At 36.4% G+C, this 27658-nt stretch overlaps 2 protein-coding genes across 5 annotated transcripts; one reads left to right on the forward strand and one right to left on the reverse strand.

Annotated features, from left to right (window-relative positions):
* Nucleotides 1-2434: 2434 nt before the first annotated feature.
* On the reverse strand, nucleotides 2435-15763 carry LOC129258962 (uncharacterized protein C6orf118-like). 4 transcript variants are annotated; one of them, XM_054897220.2, is made up of 8 exons: nucleotides 15689-15763; nucleotides 12322-12627; nucleotides 10952-11482; nucleotides 10470-10601; nucleotides 9638-9825; nucleotides 8641-8953; nucleotides 7906-7967; nucleotides 2435-4927 (listed from the first exon to the last, which is right to left on the reverse strand). In XM_054897220.2, exons 2-8 carry the CDS (start codon nucleotides 12574-12576, stop codon nucleotides 4870-4872), a joined length of 1539 nt encoding a protein of 512 aa, XP_054753195.2. In that variant the 5' UTR covers nucleotides 12577-12627; nucleotides 15689-15763; the 3' UTR covers nucleotides 2435-4869. The 4 variants fall into 4 exon arrangements, 3 of the variants coding, with proteins under 3 accessions (XP_054753195.2, XP_054753194.2, XP_063954524.1); XM_054897219.2 differs by having other exon boundaries at nucleotides 12322-12578; nucleotides 15689-15761; XR_010293371.1 differs by lacking the exon at nucleotides 15689-15763 and having other exon boundaries at nucleotides 2810-3876; nucleotides 4081-4927; nucleotides 12322-12661.
* A 16-nt stretch (nucleotides 15764-15779) lies between these two features.
* Nucleotides 15780-27588, forward strand: LOC129258961 (cleavage stimulation factor subunit 2 tau variant-like). The gene is made up of 9 exons (XM_054897215.2): nucleotides 15780-15934; nucleotides 18088-18336; nucleotides 20709-20740; nucleotides 22730-22837; nucleotides 23393-23512; nucleotides 24214-25339; nucleotides 25863-26134; nucleotides 26867-26935; nucleotides 27368-27588. Exons 1-9 carry the CDS (start codon nucleotides 15802-15804, stop codon nucleotides 27494-27496), a joined length of 2238 nt encoding a protein of 745 aa, XP_054753190.2. The 5' UTR covers nucleotides 15780-15801; the 3' UTR covers nucleotides 27497-27588.
* The last annotated feature ends 70 nt before the right edge of the window (nucleotides 27589-27658 follow it).

Below are 27658 nucleotides of genomic sequence, written 5' to 3' on the forward strand. Positions count from 1 at the left end.
CTCTTGTTCTTTTGTATTTTATTGTTTGAAATTAGGTTTATTCTTTTTTTTCCTCTAAGAATTAAAAAACAGTTAAACTGACAACTGATTCAGTGCATTAGATATTCATTGCTGCAATTTATTTCATTATAAGGGAGACATATCATTCACACATGAATCAAAATATTGAAACAATTGTGATTTCATGTAATAACATAAGAAAAGGGAAAATGGAGATGTCATCAGCCCACCTAATTAATATTCATGACGATCTGTTTTCACAAAATATTGAAAAATTTAAAATTCAATAACTTCATTATTTGATATAACAAAGTTACGATGAAATCTGATAAATCTTCAGCCCAGAGCACCCCTTTAAACTGAGGTTACAAGAGTATCTTGCTATCCTATCCTTGTAGAATTGGGTTCTTAGGATGGTTTATAGAGCTAAAATCAGTTACACATGACATTACACATGTTGGGAACATGGTAATAAACAAGACTCGGTTATTTTGTTTGAAATTATTGACCAGCATCCAGATGCTAAGTTCACTTTTAAACATTTCATTAATATTATCATGAATTGATTCCCTTTTTGAAAAATTCAGCCTCAAGGGAGCCATACATGTACCATAAAACTGTTAGTTACAAATGGGCATTTTCATGGTAACTGACGTTACACGGCACAATTTTACACCTTTCATTGTGAAAAGGTGTGTAAAATTGTGCCGTGTAACGTCAGTTACCGTGAAAATGCCCAAATGCTTTTACGAGTGACTGGTAATCCTTGTGCTCAATGAGTTTTTTCTGTTTTAACCTAATTGGTATAGATCTAACTTTCTATGACCCATCAATCTGATTTCGCACAAGAGAAGGATAGCAGTCATGCATAACTTATGAGAGCTTTATGAGACACACTGAAGTAATGTTCGGAGTATTCATGGTGAGATTTTGATATCCTTGATATTGATTTACACAGAATCACTGCTGGTGGGAGTTTCATAAACCTGTTTGCAGGCTATGACTGACTTTAAGAACGATTGGTGATCCTTCCTTGTGGCAAGCGGTCAACACCAGGGCCCCCGTATTACAAAGAGTTACGATTGATCCAATCAATCGTAACTCTATGGAAATCCATCAGTGTCATAATTTTTCTACAGGACTTTTGCACAATGTCCTTTGAAAAAAAAGAGAAGCATACTGAATTGTCAAGAAAACAGTAAATGTATAAATATACCAATAACTAGAAAATATTTTGAAGAAACATGTATTTTAGATGTTGGCGTTGCTGGCTTTCCATAGTTGTGATTGATTGGATCAATCGTAACTCTTTGTAAGATGGGGCCCAGGGCTCCGTAACACAATGGTTTGTAATCAATCGCTGAATACCAATGACCAATCAAGATCATCGTTGCATGCATACTCTGTTTAACATACTGACCGGGAGCCAATGAGTGCGGTTCTTTCATATTTGCAGTTCATGGCAAACCTTTGTGTTACGGAGCCCTGATCTCCATTGGCGCTGGGTTAGTTCCTAATTTAGGGTCTTTTGTTTTAAATCACTCAAAACTTACGAACAGCTTTATTAAACACCCACCCGCTGTGGTAACAATCATTAATTACAATTTGTATTAAAATGGTCCTGGGCCCCGTCTTACAAAGAGTTACGTTTGATCCAATCAGTCGTGATTCTATGGAAATCCATCAGTGTCATAATTTTTTCTACAGGAAATTTGCATCATGAGCTTTGAAAACAAAGAGAAGCACAGTGAATTTTAAAGAAAACAATGAATGCAAGATTATACATCATAGTTAGAAAATATTTTGAACGAACGTGCGTAATAGATGTTGACGTTGCTGGCCGTCCATAGTTGTGATTGATCGGATCAATTGCAATTCAGGCACCATTGCATCCAATGATTTATCCATGATTGAAGGCCATCAAAGCCATGGCTGTTGATGAAATTTCCACTGTGCTCAGTTCCCCTCCAATTGACCTTTGGAGTTCTGGGGCCCATTTCATATTAAGAGTTACATCTGTTGTAACTTTGCCATTATGGCAACTACCATGGTAACCTTGATTATGATTGGCTGCTGAGTACTGTTACCATGGTAGTTGCCATAATGGCAAAGTTACAATAGTAATAAGATCTTTATGAAACGGGCCTCTGATATGCCCTTTAATTTGAGTTTTCAATTTGTGCTGTATTATAGAAATGACCCGACAGTTGTGCTAAAATCTGATCAAAAATTTAAAGCATGCAGCTACCATGGTTGAAACGAAATGGAGCAGGGTCATTATGCATTAAGAATTTATAGTTATGGTAACTTGGCTATTCGATGTATTATTAACTCCATGTACATGTAACAGGACTCGGCAGCATATCAAACAAGGTTTCCATGCCCCAATAATTAAAAGGCACAGTTTGGTACAGCAAACAATTACAAGACATACAATTAATTTCACGGTATAAAGTTGAATTGTTATTGATGTCCCCAATTAAAATGTGCATGAATACCTTTTAAGCAGTGAAGCCCTAGACTACAAAAGATCTTCCATATTTTTATGTGGTCTCCATTTTCTTGTAGTGCAGGATACTCAGAGTGGCTGTACCTTGAGGATTGTAAATGAAACTGTAAAGTCTTAATTTTCTGATTCATTTTAAATTCTTAATTGTCTGATTTCATTTGAATTTGTGTGTGTAGATGTACAGAAGTGATTATCATTGTACATATTTCCATTAATAAACATCACTACAGCAGACATCCATGAAAATGGTTGATTTTGTCATGTCTATTGAGCAAATGCATGAATGAAAGAGGAAATCAATTCACAAATCTATATATAATTTTAATTTGATTGACAAAACATATATGTAACATACATTTTTCTTGGAGGTTGGAAGATAAATCAATAATTATAATTGAATAAATATAAATGTATAAGAGTTTCACCTCTGATTATGATACAATTGAAAATCCGTTTCAATAATCTAAATCATTCACTTTGGAAGAGATTAGCTACCAAATCCTCTGAAGTTTGGAAGAGAAAATCTGTCTCCTATCTGATTTTAGAAAACAAAAATTACAATTTGTGAAGACTTGTCTTCACGACATTCGTTAACATCCATTTGACCTTTTTTAAATCTTAGCTGTAACTTTGTCAGTGACATGTTGTATAAACGAAGCCCTGTGAACAATTGCACCTGAAAATCAGTATTTAGTCATTCAAAAATTGAAAATTCGCCAAAGGACCAAACATATCATCCCAATTCATTCCATATACTGCATGTGTTTTTACAATTATAACCTCTGGCAGAGAAATTAGACTTTTTCTTCATAGCTGTTTCATCCAATCCATATGATAAGTACATGACATATACAACACATGACAAAGTTCAGGATTTCGTTCACAAGACCTTTGTCATATCCAATGTTTTTAACCCAATCAGTGAATAAAAATCCACAACAGTTGACTGTTCCAAAAGTCAATATGGTTGGATCATAAGGTGTGCAGAAGGCTTCATTTTCTTGAACTGTATTGCTTGACAAAAAATGAAAATCAAGAAAAAATATATTCTGGTACACTTCATGCTCTCAGCAGACTATAAATACTGTACATATGAAATACATTCTTGAAAAAAAAACAATCTAGAAGATCATTAAATAGCACAAATATTTATGGTGGGTTTAAATAGAAAGAAGACGATTTCAATAACCTGTTCGCTACACATCTGTGACTAAGTTTCAAGGGCCTTAACATCCCAACTTTATCATTCCAATCATTGAAGTGGCCATTGACTCTTCTTTGGATACAATTAAAAATCCATAGAAAATCCTTAGTAAAACCATAGTAAAAATTCAATTTTGAATTTTTAAGGTATCTAGCACTCTCTTCTGGAATGTTTTTGTTTTTCTTCAAACATGGCTCATTGAACACTTACTAGACAAATGGTGTCAAAGAGGATATTGCCTGACAAAAATGCATGTATGTTTCAGGATATACCATTACTAAAAAAGTAGCCACGAATCTACTGGCCTGTGGTGACCTGACTAAAACTAGTACAGGCTAACTACCCAGGGGACGTGGAAGCAGGGCACTTTTTTTGCATGGTCAGCCCCCCACTTTGAAAACTATTCCACGGCCCCTGCTACCTATAGGGTTTTCAAAGTTGAATAACATTGACCAAGTCAGTTGAGTTCTGTTATTTATGGTAATTTCTAACTGGGGCTTCAAGTATGCTTAACAAAAGATAAAGTATGAACTGACATGGCAATGCACTTGGCTCATTGCATGATCAAATGAAGAGGTTTTTATCCCTATTTTATAAAGCTGGGGTATTGTTCTGAGGTGGAATTCATCCATGAGACTTGATGTTCCCTGGTCGGCTTTAGTCATCTCATGCTGCACCTTCTGGAATGTTCAGGCATACTCTATTCCTAACAAGATGGCCAAGAATGGACTGTACATGGTGTGAGGTGTGCTGCCATTGGTTCTACAAAAAGCAGTTCAGAATTCATGAACCACAACAAGATGAACTGTTGGAATGATGATAATACAAACAAAAGGCCAAGAATACAGTGTTCTGGAGTCAGTGTGAGGTGTGCTGCTCATTAAAGCTAATACAAGGGACCATGTTTCCTTGATACAGTCAATGCTCTAGTAAACACATGCTGCATTACGTGGAATGCTGTAAGGATACTCCATAATCCCAAAGATGGCTAAGAATACAGTGTTCGGAGTCGGTGGGATGTTGCAACAGAAATACATGGAGAATGCATACTGATGATCGAGTTCTCACTGTTCAATTCATCCTTTCAAAACAAATCCTTAGAGATGGTCAGTACCTCAGCATCTTGGGACAGGTGACAGCATGTCTCCTGGAACACTCAGAATACACCAGGAAATGGTGCTGACCCTACAGTGTTGATGCTCTTCCAGATGGCTCTGCAAAGGGAAAATGAGATCATTTGTTTAAAAACATACTGTAAGATAACATTACAAGTGTATGGTAGTAGTAGTAGTAGTAATCCAATGTCTTGACTCCAGCTTTGTTCCCACGGGCGGAGGTGGCTAAATTTACCTCATGTGGAGTTGCCCTTAGGTAACTTGTCAAAAGTAAAAACTGCATCTTTCAACCAACATCATATGTAAATTTCAACCAACATCATAGACAAAAGAATTGGGAATGCAGGAAAGCCAAGATGAAAAGACGTAAAGTGTCTTTATAGTTGGATTTCAGCCAAAAGATGCAGCACAGACTTTTTACAAGGTACCTTATCCCCTCCCCTATGACTTTGCCCAATACAAAGTATCCTCCATCCTCATTCCAAGCCTATTGCTCTCCTATAATTTCTTTTTAAAATATTGAAATATAGAAAAAGAGAAAATAAGTGTATCGCTAACCAATTTCCACTCAACACCCCCAGAACCAGGAAACCAAATTGCAGGATACTGCTCTCGAACTTACATATAGTTACAAATCCCAGTTCAAGATCAAGAATTTTTCTACTAGATTATTTTCCAATGATAATATGTGGAGCATCGTTGCCCAGTGAATTAGTTTCCAGACTTTGAAACAGGGTCGTGGATTTGTATCTCAGCCAAGCATAATTAACTTCAGCAAGAAATTAAACCACATGGTGATGCACTCGATCCTGGGGAGGTAAATGTGTACCTTGCAACGCTCAAAGCGCGTAATAGTATGTTGGCTAAGCCTTAAGGCCAGCCGCCAGGGATAAAGAAGGATTAGGTGCTATATAAACAAGTATAAACATATTGGTGGCTCAAATAGAAGCAGCACGTTGCCGTTGGCTGTGATAATCCCGTAAATTGACCTTTTATGAAATCATCGCAGGTCAGGGTTGGGCTCAATTACTTCAATTACGTTATTGTAATTGAAGAAATGTTCAACTATGATAACTTTTCCATTCAATTACATTTTTTTCAATTACAATTGCCAATTACTTTTGTCAATTACATTTACTATTCAATTACTTTCTAAAAAGCCATAAATTAAATCAATCTATACTTTGTATGTAGCGCACCCATTTCAACATTATTTCAAGCTAGAGAGAAACTGACAAAAGGAATATTTAGTTTAGAGAGCATTGATCCTGCCTAACCTGCCTATCGCTCCCTTTAATGCTAAAATTAATTGACATTCTCAAAAATATGTAGATTTGCATGCTTCATTTGTAAAAATCATATCGTACAACATGTAAACTTAAAGCCTGGCTCACACTATGCGATCTGATTGAACGCAATTTTTCAAGAATCTCATTTTGCATTAAATATGAAAGTTCTAAGAAGTAAATTTATTTTATTTAACTCTTTGCCCGCCACGGACGACTCGCGGCACATACAGCGGACTGCCAACGACGACTCAAGTCACAGTTCGCACACAATGCATACGGAACGCATTTAATTGTAATTGTGTGCACACACATACAATAGCGACGCGTGTATTGCATTGTTTACGAATCTAGCTTTCGTGTTATAGCTTTCGCCGACGTTGTTTACATAGAGATTTTTCGCGTAAAATTGAGTTTTTTTAACTGCTTTAGGATATATTTCGATGAGTTTTCAATAGCTTGCACTGCTTTCCTTGTAATAAAAGAATGATACAAATTGCCACCTCCCTATAACAATAAGGGGATCAAAGTATCAATAGATGGGAAGTCTCCCAGGACGGGAAGTCTATTGAGAAGTAGCCAGGGTCAATTTCAATAGAAGAGTTTAGTTCATTGTCAGTTTACTCTTTTTAAATGCCCCATTTCAATCCTAAACTGCTTAGCTCATAGTGACCATAAAGACATGGATTTGGTATGTAATGAAAGCTAAAGAACACATCTTTTCAATGGACTAACTTAGAAATTTAACCTTCATTAGGAAGTATTAAATATAAGAGACCTGTACAAAATACCCTCCTAAACGAAAAATTGGAAACAGAATGTAAAGTTAAAATTCTCAAAATTTATGATTTTATACATAGCAATAATGATACCATTGGCAAGAGTATTAATTTCTCTAAAACTTTGCTACACAATTTTTTTCAATACGACAAACCAGTAAAAAGTTATTGCGAGTTGAATAAGACAGTGCACGCAAACCCCCTCTGAATGTGGCACCCCAAAATTAATGTGGCGCAGGGGGGATAGTGTACGTGGCGTGCAAAGAGTTAAAGTTTGGCATATTAGGAAACTAAAATGATATTTTTACTTTTCGACAAGCCCTATGGTTGGAGTATAGTCCAAATCGGCTTCAAGTTGCAGCTAATGATGATGTCATTACGATTTGGAATTGAATTTGTTTTTATTTATTCAGGGAGGCTCTAACTGGACTGAATTTCGATTTCAGTAGTCCGACCACTATTCTGAACCCTGATCCGTAATATTTTATTAGTTGGATTATCCATATCAAATGTTATCACAATTAATTTGAAATTCGGATCGCAACGAACCGCATAGTGTGAGACGCACTTAAAGGGAAAAGAGAAATAAGCAATCCAGAATAAATTGAGTAATAAAAGTTATGTATTGAATGTAATTAAAAGTAATTGACAGTAATTTAAATTAAATTTCAATTACAATTACAATTACTTTCCCTTTAAAAATTTGGAAATGACATAACTGATCAATTACTTTGTAATTGAGCCCAACCCTGTTGCAGGTTGTTACTTGCAAAAGGTCGGCTCGACCATCTGAGAACATCCCTTAAATTTATACTTTTTTAAAATCATTAGACTAATATGTAGGCTAATATTGTCAGTCCTTGTACTCATAAACCCTGACCATTCATGAAAATAACCCCCTTTATTCATAAAATGGTGAACCTATCCTTTTGTGATTCACGGATGTGGTTTATCGTAACCTGAAAGAATGGATGAATGATTTGATAATCATAATAAGCTAATGGTAACTCACCTTATATCTGTATCTGGTGCATCATATCTCTCAAGAAGCTTATCGACGTCCACCCCAAGACCCTGCAATGAAAAGATTAATACATTAGTGACCACGTAATAAAATGAAATGCATATATCTGAACAAATGCCTATAAAAATAAGTGAGAAGAGAGAAAAAAAATTCACTCATTCTAAAACAGATCTGCGCTTTTCACATAAGATATCTATTAAATCTGACTTCTACATATTCACAATTTGTATTTTTGCTTTAATAGATTTGACCCAAATGACTAAAAAAAAAAAGCAATAGATAATTAGGGAGTGTAGTCTTTTGAATTCCTTCCATATTGACAATGATTTGTCATCTCATACTTCATTCACTAGATTTTAATATATGCTTTGTGATAATATTTACTGAGCTGTTATTTCTTTAGTTGTGCTTTTCAGCTCGTTTTATACAAATGCTTGATATTTTACCTTAAGGAAACTAATACAGAACGTCATGAAGTACCAAAGAGAAGGCTTGTTATAAATACTTTCACATACTAGTCAATCGGGGGTAGCGCCAGGGTATTTTGATTAGTGGAGCAAGATCAACCATAGCTGATTATTTTCCCCCTTATGTGGATTACAGCCTTTGGGAAATATAGACTTACAAAATCCAGGCCTCTCTTTTGTCCACACTTCTTTCACCCCTTTTCTTTCTCTCTCTCTCTCTCTTTCTTTCTCTTCAGAATCACAAAAAAATAATCACCTGTATTGTCTTCTCCAAGTACTCATTGGTTGATAGTAGTTTCAACACCTCAGCCTCAGTATCCCTCAAACAGCCTTCCATGTGATCGCAGATAGACCGAGGAACATGATGCTTGTGGAGGTCCTCGGTCAGCTCCTCTATCTCTTCCTGCAAGGCCAGGATCTCGTTATGGTATTCCAGGACCTGATCGCCATGGCCCAGGACTATGTGCTCCTCCTTGGAATTAGCACTCTTGGCGTAGGGGTCAGTGTTGACAATGACTTGCGGGAGACGGGCAACTGCGTATTGCTCTTGTCGCAGTTTCTCACGTAACCTGATTATGATTAGTAAATTAGTCAAGTTTAAATTTTATATGTAATGTATTGTCCTAAGTACAGGGATATTTTGCATTTTTTTTCATAAACTGTATAACAAATGGTACAGATAAATACAAATTGAGTTTCAAATACTTATCCACTTCAAGCATATAAACGTAAGCAATAAAGATCAATTTAAAACATAATTAACACAAGAAAAATATTAAGAGGAATATTTGCAAAGATGTCAACCTTTTTAAATGCATATGTATATGAGCATATTTAGGTTATGAAGTGGGTGTACTGGGTTGTAAAACAAAAAGTTTTTACCCTATTTTTTTTTCTTTTTTTTTCAAGCAAATAAGCAAAACATTTGTAAAAACATAGTACAATCTTTTTCAAAAAGAGAATTTCACAACTATTATCATAGAGCGATCAGAATTATACGCTGAAACAAAATCATACAGTAATGATTTTAAGTAATGATTTTATTAAAAACCTATTAAAAGACAGTATCACGATAATCAATGACAAATTCCACTCTACTCAAGTCAAGACCAAAAACCAAACAAGCATGACGTTTATTCAAAATAATTCAAAATGAAACTGATAGACTGGTGACTTACATTCCACTACAAGTTGGGCAAAATTGTAATGTTTCTATTTGACTTGGATTCCTCTTCAAATTATATCATCGTTACCTTTCATTCTCTTCAAGCAGATCTTTGGTCTGTTTCTCCATCTTCTTCACCACTTCTTGACCAATGGTCAGCTCACCAGGCAGGACCACACCACTAGCGGTCAGTCCTCTGACCTGTTGGCTTAGGATCTCACTGTGTTTGTGAGGCTGTGTGTCCAGTAGGGACCCCATGTACAGGTCAAACTCACTCTACATTGGGGAAAGAACATAGCAAAGAAAAGAATATTGAACTGAAACAGAACTGAAACTGAAAAAATGTGGTCTTAATTGTCATGACTGTTGAAGCAATACTACATGCACTGTTGTTATTGTTGTAGCAATAATACTATTTTCTAACAAAAATGAAAATTGCTGCCATTGTTGTTGTTGGTGCTGTTGTTGTTGTTGTTGTTGCAGTTGCTGTTGTTGTTGAAGTTGTTGAAGCAATACTTATATTTTTTTTTTAATGAAGTAAAAATATGTCTCAAATAAATCATTAGACAAAATAGCAAAGAGGATATAAGATTTTATTCCTTCCCCGTCTCAGTCAGTCATGCCCATCTATCCAGAACTTTTTTCTGATGGGCAAGTTTTTTCCCCTTTTTCTTTATCTAAGACTGGACACCCCAATGATTTCAAGACTATGGTTATGGGTTTAAATTTCCACTTCCATACAATTATCCATGCATTTAAAAAAAACATTCATAATTTACAGGTTTTAGCAGAACATGTACTACAAAGAAAGAGTATACAAAGCAATACTTTTGCTTGGTTGTAAATTCCTACTCAAGCAAAGTGTCTTAAGTGACCAATAAGCCTGCTTCCTGTAGCCCTTCATCTATGATAGATCTTACCTTGATGTCTTGGAGAACCCTTGCAAAGGTAGGTGTTTCTTCTATGAGTTCATCCCAGACATCACTGTAGATCTGCAACCGATGGAAGTTGGGTGCACTGAACCTCGTCTCAACACTCAGCTCCTGCAGTTTCTACAAGTTGGATGTTCAATCAAAATTTATATTTCAAATCAGATAATCAATGATACTTGCATCAGATAACAAGTACCTATTGGCATATAAAGAAGAAACACTATCCAGAAGATATCTGATATGAAGCCAAGTGAATCATTTGATAAAATGTTCACTAATTTGAAGGAAATAATAATGCCAAACATTTGACTTCATCTTGATTTTCAAATATCACTTCTGAGCAAAGAAGGTAAGAAAACAGATTCTCAATAGTTAAATGCATCTATAAAATAAAATGAGCTACAGTTTGAATAATCATGAAAGTAGTTTCTATCCTTTTTCAATTGCAAATCCTTTCTGGTGTCCCTCACCTCATATAATTTTCTCTCCAAATGTTCAACTGCCTTTCTTCCTGTTAAGACCCCTTTCTCATACATCTCTTCTTTCCTAAGTACATTCTTCTGAAAGTCCAGAAACCTATTCAGCTGATCTTTTTTGGTTATTCCAGCCAGATGACTTTGTACGAATTGTTGCTTATGCAAGTCCCTCCCTCCAGCGCTCCTATCCTCCCTCTTCTCGAATGGAGGCAGCCTGTGAGGGGGAGACTGAGTCCGCGAGATCCCCCGGGTTGTTTTTTGTCGAGAGACTGGGAGCATGATTTCGGGCATGGCCAGCTCTTCAATGCAAACACCATCGTCAATGTACGAAGCTGGGGAATCCACCCTGGCATCTGAATTGGATGCTCCATGGGATCGGGCTCTGCTAGCAAAGCGAGGACTACTGGAGGATGTTTTTGCCGTTCTCTGGTCCGTTAGCAAGTCCGCTGGGGTGGGGTGGGGCATGCTCCCTGCTGTCCCAGTGCTGAAGTGATATAAGGCCTGTACCATTTCTTCTTCTTTACTCTGTAAGAGGAAAGGCCAAAATACATTGCTATGTAGGTAATGAACATGTTGAATGTTTTGTTACAAATATTGCTTTATCAAGGCAAATTTTGTCACTTTCTGGTGTGAGTCATTTTGCATAATGTACATAAAATGAAATGTTATTTATTTCATAATTATAATCAGGTGCATTCTCTGAAATTTGGTATAAAGCATGCATCTGTGGTAGATGCTGGATTTTGTTTTTCCATGGATGAAATAAAGACACCTACATGTAATTCCAATTAACATTATGGCCTCACAAGTACTCTGTAAGATTCCCATCCATTTCCAGACCTGCCAACCAGTACGTTTTAGCCGTATTTAGTACGTTTTTGCAACCAAAATACGGCAGTACGTTTTTTCTTTGAAAAATACGTTTTTTTTTGTTTTTTTTTAACTAAATCGTAATTTATTGAGAAAAATAATCTCTATATGTCTCTATTTCATAAAACGTGCACAAATATGGTTATTAGATCAATGTAATTTCAGGTAACTTGTTTTTTTTTCAATCATTTTGTTCAAACCAGGGTGAAGATATACACATGTTTTAATGGGTTTTTTTTCATCTGCAAGAGCAGTGCGCATTTTAGCTTGCATGCAGCTTGAGCGCCGCGATGAGCGAGTGCGCCAAGCATTTTATTATGAAATACACTTTTTGGGGGGAAAAATACATTTTTTTTTTATCACAGAATACAGTTTTTCATTCCCAGAGGTTGGCAGGTCTGCATTTCTCCTCTGACAAAAAGCAATAAGGCTTTATTATATTGAGTTGTAAGGAATAATTGTTTCCTAGTTCATTGATATTACTTCATATTTACCTGAGCCCTTCTTGGTGAAGGTAGCTTGCTCGGAGCAAGCAGCAGGGGTACTTCCTTGCCTGAGCTCTCCCAGGGCTTGTGGGTTGCCAGCTCGGGGGGCTTCGCAAGGCGGTTGTGATTCAGGTGACCCTTGGTTCGAAGTAAGATGTCATACTTCTGCTCCTGAAAGATGCCCTCCATGACATCTCTCAGTGGGCGGGAACTGACCCCCGCTGGAGGGAGTGGCCCTTCTAGATCCTCTTGCTTTGTTGCCATTGCTATTATAAAGACCAATGATAGTCCCGTTGGATGCTCATTACAAATGCTCTTTATTTAGGAAGGCCGTAGAATGTTTAGAAGGTTTGATTATGAAATAAAACAGAATTTTTAAATGTATCAAATAGTGAAAAAGACATCTAAAAACAATGATAAATTATAACGAAGATTGACATCATCATTAATAATATTATCAACATAAATTCATTATGAAATTTGATTTATTCAAAATAATTCATAAAGTAGAAGTTTTAGTAGTAGTTGTAGTAATAGCATTTATCATAACCATACATAAGTATGACTAAGCCATTGCAACTGGCAGCCTACAGACTTGAGGAGCTGCATACAAAATGTTGCTAAGAAATCTTCCACAGAACTTTGAAAATCTAAGTCAAAGTCGCATTTAAGTTTAACACCAATGAAATACCCTTCTACAGTCCATATTGCTAAAATCTTGTGTACCCTGATTATTTGCAAGCATTCGAAGGAGCAATTATGACCTCTCTTTAGACTAAAAAAAACAGAATTTTGAATTATTAAATACACACAAAAACCCATAGGTGAGTACATTGCCGTCCCACATGTGCATTTGTATGTGTGTTGATACTTAGTTTCTTTCGCAGCTGTCTTTTCTAGCCAAAATCAAACAGATAATTTCTTTCTTTATTGTTTATTAAATGACTTTTGAACCCACTCTTGAGAAATTAAATACTTTGGGAAGGCATTTCATTGATATGAAATGTGGATTTTCCAACATTTTGGCAAATATAGGGAAGGGCTTTTCTCACAATTTTTATTCCAGGTAGGAACTTTTTTGCCATTCCCTTATTGTTATTTTTTCTCTTTCATTTTTTTTGACAGTGGTTAAGCTCTTTATACCTCTTCCCATTGACTTTGCCTGACTAAAGAATATGTTGCTACTGACAAAAAAAATAATAATACAAACTAAAGGATATAAAAAATATAAATGCCCTATTCCAAAAAGGCAAGTAAAAGTTATTTGCTTGGCTTTTAATTGCATTCCAGTCAGAATAGACTTTTGCCACAGCTGTTAAAAAATATTTGTTATGACTTCTTAATTTTTCCCGCTTCTCTTACCCTTTCCCCCATTTTTTTTATTTTTTTTTTATTCATTTTTCTTTCATGTTCATTTGTTTTTCTTTTTTCTTTTATTTTTTTATTTTTTCCTGTCTCTTTTTTCTTTCTTCATTTATTTTTTTTGGTCTTATTTCACTTCTTTCTTTAATTATTTTTGTTTTCTTTTTGTATTATATTTTTTGAAAATTATTTTTGTTTGTTACTTTTATGAATTGTTCTAATTTTGCAGCATATTTATCCATGATTTTCTCCTGCTATAATATGCTGCAAGGCAGAGAAAACAAAAATAAACTGGATTTGGGCCCTCCATACGCTAGGTTTTGGGATTCAAAGAGAAAGAAAGGGAAAATTATTGTTTTGTATCTGAATTTGTTATGCATAATTTATTTACTTTACCATTACGAGTGTGTGTCTAGATATTAAGTTTAGATTTTTTTTTTAAGTCCACACAACCTGGGAACAATATAATTCATTTATTCTCTTTCAATCATTTCATATTTACAATGATAAAACAAATTATATTACCAAAAATCAATTTGCAAAATATAAAAACAGCAAACAAGGTTTACATACAAGATACACATAGACATAGTGAAAGTACAAGTAACTTAGTGGTCGTGGCAGCAGAGTTAGTATTTTAGAAGTTTGTTTTAAACTTTTATTAATTCATTGATAATGTTTTTCTTTATATTATATTATATGAAGATTTTAAAGTTAATGTTGAGCCTTGATATGCAAAATATATTTTAACTTGTTAACTTAGGACTTCAAAACAATTATAAAACATTCCCAATCAATCGTTCATTACTCTCAAGATGTTCATTACTTCTATTTAGGTGATCTGTCAATTGACAGATCAACTATTAATTTGGTACAAATTCTCTTTTTCATTATTATTTTTTTTTTTTTATTTATATTAGGTGATTTGTTGATCAACAGATCAACCATTTATTTTGTAAGAATTTTCTTGTTTATATATTCAATGTAATTTCATTATGTAATGAACTTTTGAGTGGATTGGGCCCTAAAATTTAACAAACGTAAACTTGAGATCAGTAATATTAGGGTGTCTGAAGCCACACTGAAAAGTGTCAGCATAAAACAGGCTGATTTAGGGGAAAATATGGCACATTTTTTCAGGGAAGTTCAGGCTACTAGAAAAATGTGATCTGAATTTATTATTAACTTCTGTTTGGCATGTATGGAAAGAGAAAATTCAGGGGCTTCTTTTGACAGTAAGGACAAGTTTATGTGATCATTTTAAATAAGGATTTAGAGATAAATTGCAAACCCTTATTTTTGTGTGTGTTGAGATTGCCATTTCTCCATGCGTTTTCTATGGAAAAATGAAATTTCTGTTTTGCACAATTTTTTTCACTTTGACGCAATTTTTCATTGTGATCTGGTTTCCAAATCTTTATAAAAATCATACCATCAGATAGAGCATAAAAAATCCTATTGGACTCTTTATGGACAAGTTTTTGGCATTAATAATAAATTTATAACAGCTCTCGGAAGCTAAAACTTTGGATTTGTGTGTGTCCATTTCTTAACTAGGCCCCTACATGACTATCTATGGCAGAAAAATGCTGAAAATTGACCTAGCCTAGGGTAGGCCTAATTTCATTTTTCTTTTTTGCAGCCAATAATTTGATTTTTTTCAAAAATGTTACATTTCTGTCAGTCTGAAGGTCATTTCTCGGCATTTCAAATTCACAGAGAAAATGTGATATTTTATTGAAATAAGAAAAATAATTTTTTTCTCCAGACACCCAGGCCTAGTACTAGGCCTAGTATTAGTAGTAATATGTCTAGACTAGTCTACAAACAAATAAATGCACGCACGGGACTGGCATTTCTCAAACTGGAATTTGCACATTTAACGTTAGGCTCCTAGCTCCTTGAATTAATGTTAGATGTCTTTCACACAAGAAGATAATAACCGAGAAACAGTTCCACAAAATAACTTTCAAACTATTTCTCCAGGAAAAATTGTAAAACTAATCATACTTACAGTAGAAAAGCAATTTTTAGTTCTTGATTCTGAATTTGTTTACCCTACTCGAGTTGCTATGCTAGTGAACTGTAGATGGCGCTACACAACGAACTTTACATGCTGTCTCGTCGATGTTAAACTTGAAGACGAAGCTTGTTGAAGTCGTTGTAATCTTCTATAAAATTTCTCTTTTCACCTTTGCTTTTCCACGACTTGACACATGCAAAATGTCTGCTGCCGATAGATCCATCCGCTCTGTCTTTGGTAAGGAATTTATGAGCCATTATTTGCACAGAATTAACTAAAATGATGATGTTGAAACTCGCCGCTGACTTTTTTTTTTTTTTCTATAGCGGGGCCGAGGCGAGGAGTAGACGACTGATACGGGGAATGCGATGCCGCCGGCTCCCCTCGCGGCTCGGCGGCAATTGGACTCGGGGACGGTAGACGTAAACGTATGGCAGCGTATCCTATTGCCGGACACCTTTATTTCAGTGCTTTAAAATGACAACTAGAGGAAATACAATCAAGAAAAATTCGCACTTGCTATTCCAAATATTATGAAAATTATGAATATGATAAAAAATTATTTTAATTAACCAACCATTACCATTTTCTTTGCATCGCACTTGCCGCATACCCCTCCACGAAAAAACAATTGAATTATTAATAATTTTCGTGCGCGACAAATTACATGGCTCTCTAATTACATCATGATTCCGGACGCGTGCTGGACGGCTAAAGATATTCCTGATTATTAATGATGTAAGAACAAATTTGAGTGATTTTTTTTCTTCTTATATCATATCATGACATGAGTAAATTCTAAGTTTTGTTTGCATTTTTATATTGATTCTGAGCAGATGTTGCTAATAAATTCGTGTTTGATAACTTATTTCATTTTTTCTTGTTAGCTACACGTTCCATGGAACTTTCCAATATTATGCTCGTTCGTATGGTGACACGGTTCATCAAGTTCTATCGATGTGCTGCCCGGCGATCGTCGACGGCTCTACTCACGGTAAACCTCGCGCACGGGTACATTGAGAACTAGCCGTCGACGATCACCCACAATACACCACACCTCACGATTCGATCGAAGGAGCGGACGAGATTGAAATTCGGCAAATCAGGCCCATATTTCCGTTAGAAAATATATCAATTGTTAATGCAAAACTATTTTATATGATATTTTAAGCATTTTCTGTCATTTTAGAGATAAATAAGGTAAAAGTTTGATTTTTTCGCCATGTTTTTGCAATCTTATTCTATGTATTGCTCTGTGAAATTAAATTGCGGAAGTCTTACGGTACGAAATTGTTTTCGAACGCAGTAATATCCGCGTCCGGAATCATTTAGTGTCCTGTAATACAATACGTGACTATACTTAGACTAGAGGCTTAGACAGCTTGCTACCTTCTGTTTTTAGGAGTCTTAACATTTTTTTTCTCCATGTACACTGTCACTGCACAGATGGCTCGCCGCTCGCGATCGTTCTACAATCTACAATGTTCTGCAGAAGAGTCTGTAATGATATTGGAATACCTTTACCATATTGCCAATCGCAATGTTAACACAACTTGCAGTCATTCCAATTCTTTGTCATGTTTGTTTTATGTTATTTCTATACATTTGTTAAAGGTCAAGTCCACCTCAGAAAAATGTTGATTCGAATAAATATAGAAAAATCAAACTAGTAAAATGCTGAAAATTTCATCAGAATCGGATGTAAAATAAGAAAGTTATGACATTTTAAAGTTTTGCTTATTTTTCACATCACAGTTTTATGCACAACTCAAATGAGACAGTCGATGATGTCCCTCACTCACTTTTTTCTTTTGTTTTGTATTGTTTGAATTATATAATATTTCATTTTTTATAGATTTGACAATAAGGGCCAACTTCACTGAATCATATAGTATTAAACAATGCTCATTCTACATGTTCAGGGAGATATTAATCTTTGTTTCACTTGACAATGAGGAGAAAAATAGAATATTGCCTATTTCATATAATAAAATACAAAAGAAATAGTGAGTGGATGACGTCATCAGTCTCCTAATTTGCATACCCACCAGGATGTGCATATAACTGGTTTGTGAAATAAAGCAAAACTTTAAAATGTCATAACTTTCTTATAATACATCCGATTTTTTTGAAATTTTCAGTGTACTGCTTGTTGGATTTTTCTCTTTTTATTCAAATCAACTTTTTGTTGGGATGGACTTGTCCTTTAATGATTATCAAGTTGATGTTATGAGAGAAATGATAGGCAAAGTATGACATTATTTATAATATATTTTTGCACATAATTTTGCCGTTCTATAAACTTAAATCGTTTCATGCTTTGCTGTAGATCTGTACACAGTGGGAACACTTGCAACAAAATTACTGTTACTATGTCATTTTGATTACAGTGGGTAATATTCCATATGAGATAACGGAAGAGAAACTGAAAGATATCTTCTCAGAGGTTGGCCCTGTGATTAGCTTCCGTCTGGTCTTTGATCGGGACACCGGCAAACCCAAGGGATATGGGTTCTGCGAGTACCAGGATCAAGAGACGGCTCTCTCTGCGATGAGGAACCTGAATGGCTATGAGCTCAGTGGGAGGAGTCTTCGGGTGGACAACGCTACCAGTGAGAAAAACAGGGAGGAGCTAAAGAGTGAGTTTAACAACGTCTGTTTATTCTTTGTGGGAGTATCCTTTTCTTCTGATGCAATCTAAATAGCAAAAGCTCTAAAGGGTTTATTTCCCAGTCGTCTAATGCTAATTCGTCCAATTGCCAACTCATCTACTATCATTTGGTCTACCATCAATTCATCTACTATCCACATGGTATAATTGCCAATTCGTCTACTCACCATTTCGTCTAATAACTAGTTTGTCTAATAGCCTTTTAGTCCATATACCATTTGATCTAATTGGACTAAGTGTTAATTGTGTGAAAAATTCAAAATGAAATGGATATTAGACCAACTGGTTATGAGATGAAATGGTCATGGATGAAATGGTGAATAGACAAAGTGATGATTAGACCAAATGGTTGTTAGACGAAATGTTGATAGACAGAATGGCTTTAGACCATGTGGCGAGTGGACAACTTTGCAGTAGACAAATTGGCTTTTTAGTATTTACCGCTATAAAGTATCAGGGTTGAATAAGAAAAAGGGGATATTCAGGGTTTTGGTGAACTCCTTGGAAAAGTTAATTCCCGAAATAGCAAATTTAACTTAGTGATATCAACTTTCAAATATCTTCCATTTTTAATTTTTTTTTGCTTGTCAAAGAAATTAAGAGGCAAATATTGACCCATTCCACCTTTAAGGTCTTTTTTTTTGGGGGGGAGGCATTGTCAGTGAGATCCACTTTTTATAAAGTGAACCCTTTCCCCTCCTAAAAATGCTTGTCCACGCATCCCTGAACGTCAGTTTAAAATGATTGCAAATTAATATTTATCAGCTTTTCAAAGGCCTATTAACTGTAATTATTAAAGAAAGGTATCACTGATTAAGTAAAAGAGTTTCAAAATGTTCATCTCAGAGACTATTGCTTTACTTGACTAGAAATTATTGCAATTACATAATTATGAATGTATGATGATTCTTTTATTGTCTTCACAAAGATTATCAAATATAAGTACATATTAATAATTTTTCTAGGGTCGATTGTGTTCCTATGAAGTTTATGTTTAAAAACTTATTACATTACATAATATATTATCTTGATTTCATTTTATGAAATACCTGCAATTTGTCTCACCTGCATAGCAGAGTGAGACTACAGGCGCCGCTTTTCTGACGGCGGCGGCGGCGTCAACACCAAATCTTAACCAAAGGTTAAGTTTTTGAAATGACAGCATAACTTCCTAGTTCATGAAACTTGGCCATAAGGTTAATCAAGTATTACTGAACATCCTGCCTGAGTTTCATGTCACATGACCAAGGTCAAAGGTCATTTAGGGTCAATGAACTTAGACCATGTTGGGGGAATCAACATCAAAATCTTAACCTAAGGTTAGGTTTTTGAATTGTCATCATAACTTAGAAAATATATGGACCTAGTTCATGAAACTTGGACATAAGGTCAATCAAGTATCATTGAACATCCTGCATGAGTTTCACGTCCCATGACCAAGGTCAAAGGTCATTTAGGTTTAGGGTCAATGAACTTTGGCCGAATTGGGGGTATCTGTTGAATTACCATCATAACTTTGATAGTTTATTGATCTGATTCATGAAACTTGGACATGATAGTTATCAAGTATTACTTAACATCCTGTGCAAGTTTCAGGTCACATGATGAAGGTCAAAGGTCATTTAGGGTCAATGAACTTTGGCCAAATTGGGGGTATTTGTTGAATTACCATCATAACTTTGAAAGTATGTTGGTCTAGTTCATAAAACTTGGACATAAGAGTAATCAAGTATCACTGAACATCCTGTGCGCATTTTAGGTCACATGACCAAGGTCAAAGGTCAATGAACTTTGGCCACAATGGGGGTATCTGTTGAATTACCATCATAACTTTGAAAGTGTATGGATCTGACTCGTGAAACTTGGACATAAGAGTAATCAAGTATCACTGAACATCCTGTGCGAGTTTCAGGTCACATGATCAAGGTCAAAGGTCATTTAGGGTCAATGAACTTTGGCCAAATTGGGGGTATTTGTTGAATTACCATCATAAGTTTGAAAGTATGTTGGTCTAGTTCATAAAACTTGGACATAAGAGTAATCAAGTATCACTGAACATCCTGTGCGCATTTTAGGTCACATGACCAAGGTCAAAGGTCAATGAACTTTGGCCACAATGGGGGTATCTGTTGAATTACCATCATAAATTTGAAAGTGTAATTGGTCTAGTTCATAAAAAGGTGGAAAAAAGAGTAACCAAGTATCACTGAACATCTTGTGCGAGTTATAGTAGTTTTCAAAGTCAGCACTGCTGCTATATTGAATCCATGATGCAGGTGAGACCGCCAGAGTCATTCCACTTGTATAATACATGTATATTCTGTTTTTATTTTCTTTTAGCTGCACTGCAGCAGAGTCAGCCTCCTCCTGAGGTAAGTACTCATTGTCCAGGGGCCTGTTTCATCAAGAATTGCAACTGTTGTAGCTTTTCCATTATGGCAACTACCATGGCAACAGGGCTCAGCAGCCAATCAAAATCAAGGTTACCATGGTAGTTGCCATAATGGCAAAGTTAAAACAGTTGCAACTCTAGAAACATAACATTTTTGATTATTTTCATGTTATGGTAGATGTAATCAACTGTAAAAAAAAATAATAATAATAATAATAAACAGTTCTATGCTCAGTCATGAAGGTTGTTGGTCTTATTCATTCAAAACTCCATTTTACAGAAGTTTCAATACCTCATTTTTATTGACCCTTAGATTTAATAGTCCAAGCTTTTGTCAAAGATGTTATGATTTCACCAGTAATCTGAATAGTCTTTTAACGCTTTAGATCTATCTACAAGTATAAGCTAGAGAGGTGTAAATAATTAGAGTGCATTCAGCCCTTTATATTTAATGTTTGAGAAGTCTTTAAATCTCACCACTTGGAAAAAATGGAAAGTGAGGTTACACCACTGCTTTTTTACCACCACCAATAAAAAAAAATTGAAAATGAACCAAAACATATGATGTTGGACCTTTTCATTTGTGCCCTTTAAGGACGTTCCACATTTAAAGTGAAATCCATGTCATTTTCACCAAACTTTGCACATAGATAATTAAGAACCTTAATATTCGAAATATGCAAAAATTAACATAGGTCCATGTGCTTGAATTTTTGCTATAGAGCTTCAAAGTTCACCCAAATTGATGTTCTTTAGAATTGCACATTCAAAAGAATTTGGCATTTTTAGACCGCCCAAGTTTACTACAATGAGTTTAAACCTGTATTACTCAGTCAAAATACATGAAAAAGTCATCAAATTTCGCGAAAGAGTTAATAATTGTATCTTTAGAATAGAGAATCTATTTAAAGTGCTATTTGTTTGCAATTTTAAGTTTAACAGCACTGTCAGTTCTTTAAAATGGCGTAAAAGATAACAAAATCCCAATCTAAAAAATGTAAAATTTCAGCCACAAACTACAAACGTACAACAAATGCTGCACTTTATTTAAAATCCATGTCATTTTCACCAAAATTTGCAGAGTTGTAGAGGAGGGTATACCTAAGAGGTACAAACATTAAAAAATGGGGTTCATGTGCTTGTTTTTAAACTATCAGCATTTTTATTAGAGCAAATGTGCTTTTTAAAACACCAAAAATGCGCTGAATGCCTTGTATCTATGTGAAGAAAAAATCAAAACCACTCTACCATTTATTCAAACTCGGGGTAATATTCGTGATTCTTGGCAGCACTGCAGAGTAAAGTATTTTGAAATTGTAGAGATTTTTTTTTGAATGGTCCATGGAATAATTCAATTTTTTAGCTTCATGAAATAACGTATCGGATCTGCAGTTAAAGTGCAGAAGATGAGAAAAATCAGCTCATACCCGCAGCTAATTAATCACCTGTTCATCCATTGTGACGTCAGCGCGCAGAGTGTAAACTATGCGCAGATCATAATGCGTACAAACATAACTGTGGAACGTCCTTAAGTGCATTTTGAAAACCTTCTTTAAACCATTAATTAGCTTAAATGATTATGGGGGTTGGGAATATTTTTAAACATCTGTTAGTGATCTAGGAAACTATAAAACTATAAAAACCACCTTGTTATTGTTTTCACAATACTTCTTTTTAAAAAAATACTGGTACTTTTTATTTGATTTGCTCAAAATTTGCATCTTTGCTAATTTCATTATGTCTCAAAGCTCTGAAAAAAAATTCCTGAGTATTAAAAACGGCTAGAGATATTCATGTAGAGATGTAAGTTGATGAAGTGATTTGCACTATCCAAGTACAGCATATTATTACTCTGCATTAGAGCATTGACAATATTTCTGCCATATAACCGCAAGTTGTGTCGAGACTCGAGAATGTATAGCTGTCTGATATTGCCAAAGAGAACTCATAATCCTCATTTCAATTTTAGTCTCCTTATGGTGATGCTGTAGCGCCCCAGGAAGCCCCTGAAGCAATCTCTAGAGCTGTGGCTAGCCTTCCTCCAGAGCAGATGTACGAGGTCATGAAACAAATGAAGGTGAAAAAAAAATATTGCTCCGTAGTTTGTTCGTAAAATTAAGTCTTTCAAAACTCCTTACTGTACTTGTAGCTCAACCACATATCTATGTTGCCTGGTGCAAGAATTTTCATGTTACAGAAAAAAAATCATCTATTATTGTAACGTTAAGTGTTGTCCAGTACAGATACAGAATGTTCTTAGTAATCAACCTACTCTCATCATATTCTAAATAGTTACTTTATTTATGGTACATAGTTTGAAAACATTAAAATTTCATGAAATGATGAATGATTATTGCAAAATTGATATTTAAAAAAAAAACCATTAAAGATAGAAAGTCAGTTTCCTATGTTATTGTATCATGTATTTTTTGTAGATGCTGTTCAAATTGTATACCTCTTGTAGTAATGAAAGATGTGGGGGCAATGGTCAATAAACCAGTGACTCTGATCAATTAAAGCTTCCAAAGGATATTGTCATGTACTCTAGCAAGTGTTTTGTCAATGGAGTTCCAAGAGTAAACGACATCATAACTGATGATATTCATTGTTTTCATTTTTCTTTAAATTAAAGATTGTGATTCAGAACAACCCAGTTGAGGCTCGTAACATGCTCCTTCAGAACCCTCAACTTGCCTATGCTCTGCTTCAGGCCCAGGTCGTCATGCGCATCGTGGACCCAAATGTTGCCATGGTGAGAGAAGTTCCTTTGTAAATATTTGATCATTTTCAAGAGACACATATGGACTCGTGGCATGAGACAGTGGTACAAGTAACACAAGCCTTCGCACCTTTCTAAATTTGGGGGAACGAATCTGAATTATGACAATTTCAAGATCTGACAACTTGTTGGACAAAAATGTTGATGAAACGCTCCCCTGATCTTCCTCTGTTGGGGTGTTTTGTTTTTTTCATGATTTTGCAACAAATCCAAGGCAGTGATGCTCCTTTCCGTTTTTAATAGCTAGATCACCCTAACTTTTCTGTTTGATCATTTGGGAGGTCTGAAATTGATCATGATTTTTATTATAAATGTGAGTAAAGTATTCAGTCATGAAAGTTGGTTGGTATTATAATTACAGGGACCTATGAACTTCTGAGATATTTTGTGATTTTAAGATTTTGGTATTGACAGCTTGCGTTTTTGTTGGAATGATTTCGTCACCAGCTGCAAGTTTCAACACCATAGTACTTGAAATGATTTTCGTGCTGGATCTGTCCTTAAAAAATATTTGACTATACATTATGTAATCGGTATCGATTTTGTAAAACTCCATTTAGTGTTTGAATTAAAGTTTGACAGACCGTTACAAGCTCACAACACCAACACAGAACAAATTATCCATTAGTTTTACAGATTGTTCATGTCTTCCTTGAATTTTGTTTTTGCTTCAGACCTTGCTTCACAGACAAACAGATGCACCCCAACCACTGTTCCCTCCTGAATCTAATCAAGGTCCTGGACCTCACCAAGGACCAGGTCCTCAGGGTAACCAGCAAATGATGGGAGGGAACCAAGGCATGGGTATGGGTGGACCAAGACCAGATCATCAGATGGGTCCAGGTGGGCCGAGAGGAATGAATCCTAATATGGGCCCAGGAATGAATCAGGGGCCCATGGGACCACGAGGGATGGGTCCGCAAGGGATGGGACACCAAGATATGGGCAGGGGTGGTATGGGCCCACAGGATAGGAACATGCAGGGAGGTATGCAGAGGGGTGGCATGGGCCCAGGTGAAATGAATCGGGGCGGAATGGGTCCTGGAGAGATGAACCGTGGTGGCATGGGCCAAGGAGAGATGAATCGGGGCGGAATGGGCCCGGGGGAAATGAATCGTGGTATGGGCCCGGGAGAAATGAATCGGGGTGGCATGGGCTCGGGAGAGATGAATCGGGGTGGCATGGGCCCAGGGGAAATGAACAGGGGTGGTATGGGCCCAGGTGAAATGAATAGGGGTGGCATGGGCCCTGGAGAAATGAACAGGGGCGGTATGGGCCCGGGTGAAATGAACAGGGGTGGTATGGGCCCTGGAGAAATGAACAGGGGCGGTATGGGCCCTGGAGAAATGAACAGGGGCGGTATGGGCCCTGGAGAAATGAACAGGGGTGGTATGGGCCCTGGAGAAATGAATAGAGGCGGTATGGGCCCAGGGGACATGAATCGTGGTGGAATGGGACAAGGAGAGATGGGCCGTGGAGACATGGGCCATCAAGGCAGGGGTCCAGGCGAAATGAACCGCGGTGGCATGGGTCCGGGTGAAATGAACCGGGGCGGCATGGGTCCTGGCGATATGAATCGCGGCGGCATGGGCCAACAGGAAATGGGCATGGGAGGTCCTAGGCCAGGGATGGGTATGAATGAGGTCGGTCGAGGCGGTGGGCCGGATATGAACAGGGGTATGGGTCCTGGACAGGGTCCACAAGGAAGGATGCATGGAGGAATGGAGCAGGGTCGGATGAACATGGGTCCAGGTGGAGGAGGAGGAGGACCTGGAATGAGCCCAAACATGATAAATCAAGGTAAGTTAAAGATGGATTATTTCTAACTACATGTATCCTTCAGTTAAATCTTCTTGGAGTTGTGAAATACTATACATCAGACTTTGACGTAAGGAGTAAGTGAGTTCAAAAGCACTTTCAATTTACATCAATCGAAATTTGTATTTTTTTTTTTTTTAAACACATGATGAGAGGTGTCTTGCTATTTTAGAGATGTTTAGATGTTTGTAGTTCATAATTCTTTGTCACACATCTGTGATATCGACACTATGAGTAGCATGTTGTGCTGTGTTCTTAAGTGTTTCTTTATGCTGCTGTCTTGAAACTCTTAACGGAAAGGGAAACTGCTTAGCGATACCCCCTTGTACATTTATTGGCGTATATTCAAAGTCTTGTGCCAATTGGACTTTTCTCTTCAAACAAAGATCATTGACTTAACAAACTTAACTCATAAGTGCAATTTAATTAAAACTTGTACTATCCATTTTTGTAGGCCACCATGACTTAAAACCTACTTCTTTTTCTTTTTCTTTTTTTCTATCAGAAATGCAGATGACCCGTGGTGGTATGGGACCAGGCCCAAGAGGTGGACCATCAGAGGTCCATGATCCCCGGAGACAGGACCCCAGGGGACCAGGAGCACGAGCCGATGGACCGGGCGGAGCAGGGGGCTTTGAGAGGGGTGATACCCATGGCATGGGGGGCATGAGGCCCGGTGGAATGGCAGCAGGTGGTGGTGGTGGTAGTGGTGGTGGTGGTGGTGACCCACGCATGGCCGACCCAAGAGCAGCTGATCGCTCAACCCTCAGTGCATCTGTAAGTTCAATCAAAGTTCAAAGCTGAACTAATGTAACAGGTAACATTGCCGGAGTCAAATCTTCTAGGACCACAGATTCGTGGTTGACTTGTGAAAAATTTGACTTAGGAGAGGTTTATAACACGTTTTGCGTAATCGGGTTTGAGGTTAATCGCCAGTGTGAAAGAGCAATTCTGATTGGTTCCTCGTCAGTCTACTGAGCTAAATGCGCATGCAACGATGATCTTGATAGGCCTTTTCATTTAGCAATTAATCGCTAACCTTTGTGTTACGGGCCCTGGTGTGAAAATTGCCTTGAGGTGGGTGAGGATTTGCGTAATGGAAGTTTACCTGTACTTGGAGCAAACAATGATTTCATGAAAAGTCATTCAAATCAAAGTTGATTGACTTCACTTCATCAGAGATCTTGACTTGCCACATTTCTTAAAACTTACATTAAGTTTTGAAATCTTATCTGAAAGACAAGCACACTGAAGATTGCCAACACAAATAAGTACATGTGGTACAGTGTATACTATTGTGTGGGGAAAGACTCTACACCTGGCAGGAATACCATGCTTATTCTAATTTCTCAGCAATGACACATTTTCTACTAGAATTATAGATGTACAGTGAAATCAAAAGTATAATTAAAAGTACACTTTTCCGAAGTCGCATATCTCCACATAACGGAGATATATAATTAGTTTTCACTGTATAAATATTCTTGTCGTTTCATTTTTTTTTCCCAGAATCTTTCTCAGCTTGCCCAGAATATCAACCTATCCCAGACACAGCCTACTCAACAAGATCAAGAAAAGGTATGGATTCTCAATCATGTACTCAATCTATCTATCATATATTTCATTACATCATGAGAGCACAATGAGCATTTCAAAGGCAAAAGAATACATAAATGAAAAAAAGCACTGGTATGAAAATCGTATGCATTATTTTATCTTACAATAATTATCACTCTTAGCTGTAGAATTTTTAAGCCATTCACACATGGAGAATGGGAAGTTATTTGTAATATATATTTTTTTTTCTCAAATAATGTGATAGTGCATTATATAGTGAGGTTTGTAAGCTCTTTGAAAGAAAAGCCATGTGATGAATGCATGGTGTTGAATACTGTTTTGAAAGGAAAGGTTTGAATCAGTATGTACACTTCCCTGCAATTTCTTTTCTAATTCTCCTGAATAATTTGGGTGGGAAAGTAATATATCTTAACGTGTATTTGCTTTTCGTAGGCTGCCCTGATCATGCAAGTGTTACAGCTATCACCTGAGCAGATCAACCTTCTTCCGGCAGAGCAGAGGGCTAGTATCATGGTACTCAAAGAACAGATCTCGCGTAGCCAGGGAGGGTTGCCATCTTAGACCAGACGAACCCACATTCTTCATCATGATGGCGTAGCCAGGATTTCATCTTCCTGGGGGGGGAAGCAACTCTTCAACAACAACCACTTTATGTGCCACCATTTAATTTCCTGATGATAGTTGCTTTATTTGTTGAATTCGTTCCATGTTTGCAACTAAGTT

This window comes from Lytechinus pictus, chromosome 4, assembly GCF_037042905.1.
Source record: "Lytechinus pictus isolate F3 Inbred chromosome 4, Lp3.0, whole genome shotgun sequence".
Classification (NCBI taxonomy): Eukaryota; Metazoa; Echinodermata; class Echinoidea; order Temnopleuroida; family Toxopneustidae; genus Lytechinus; species Lytechinus pictus.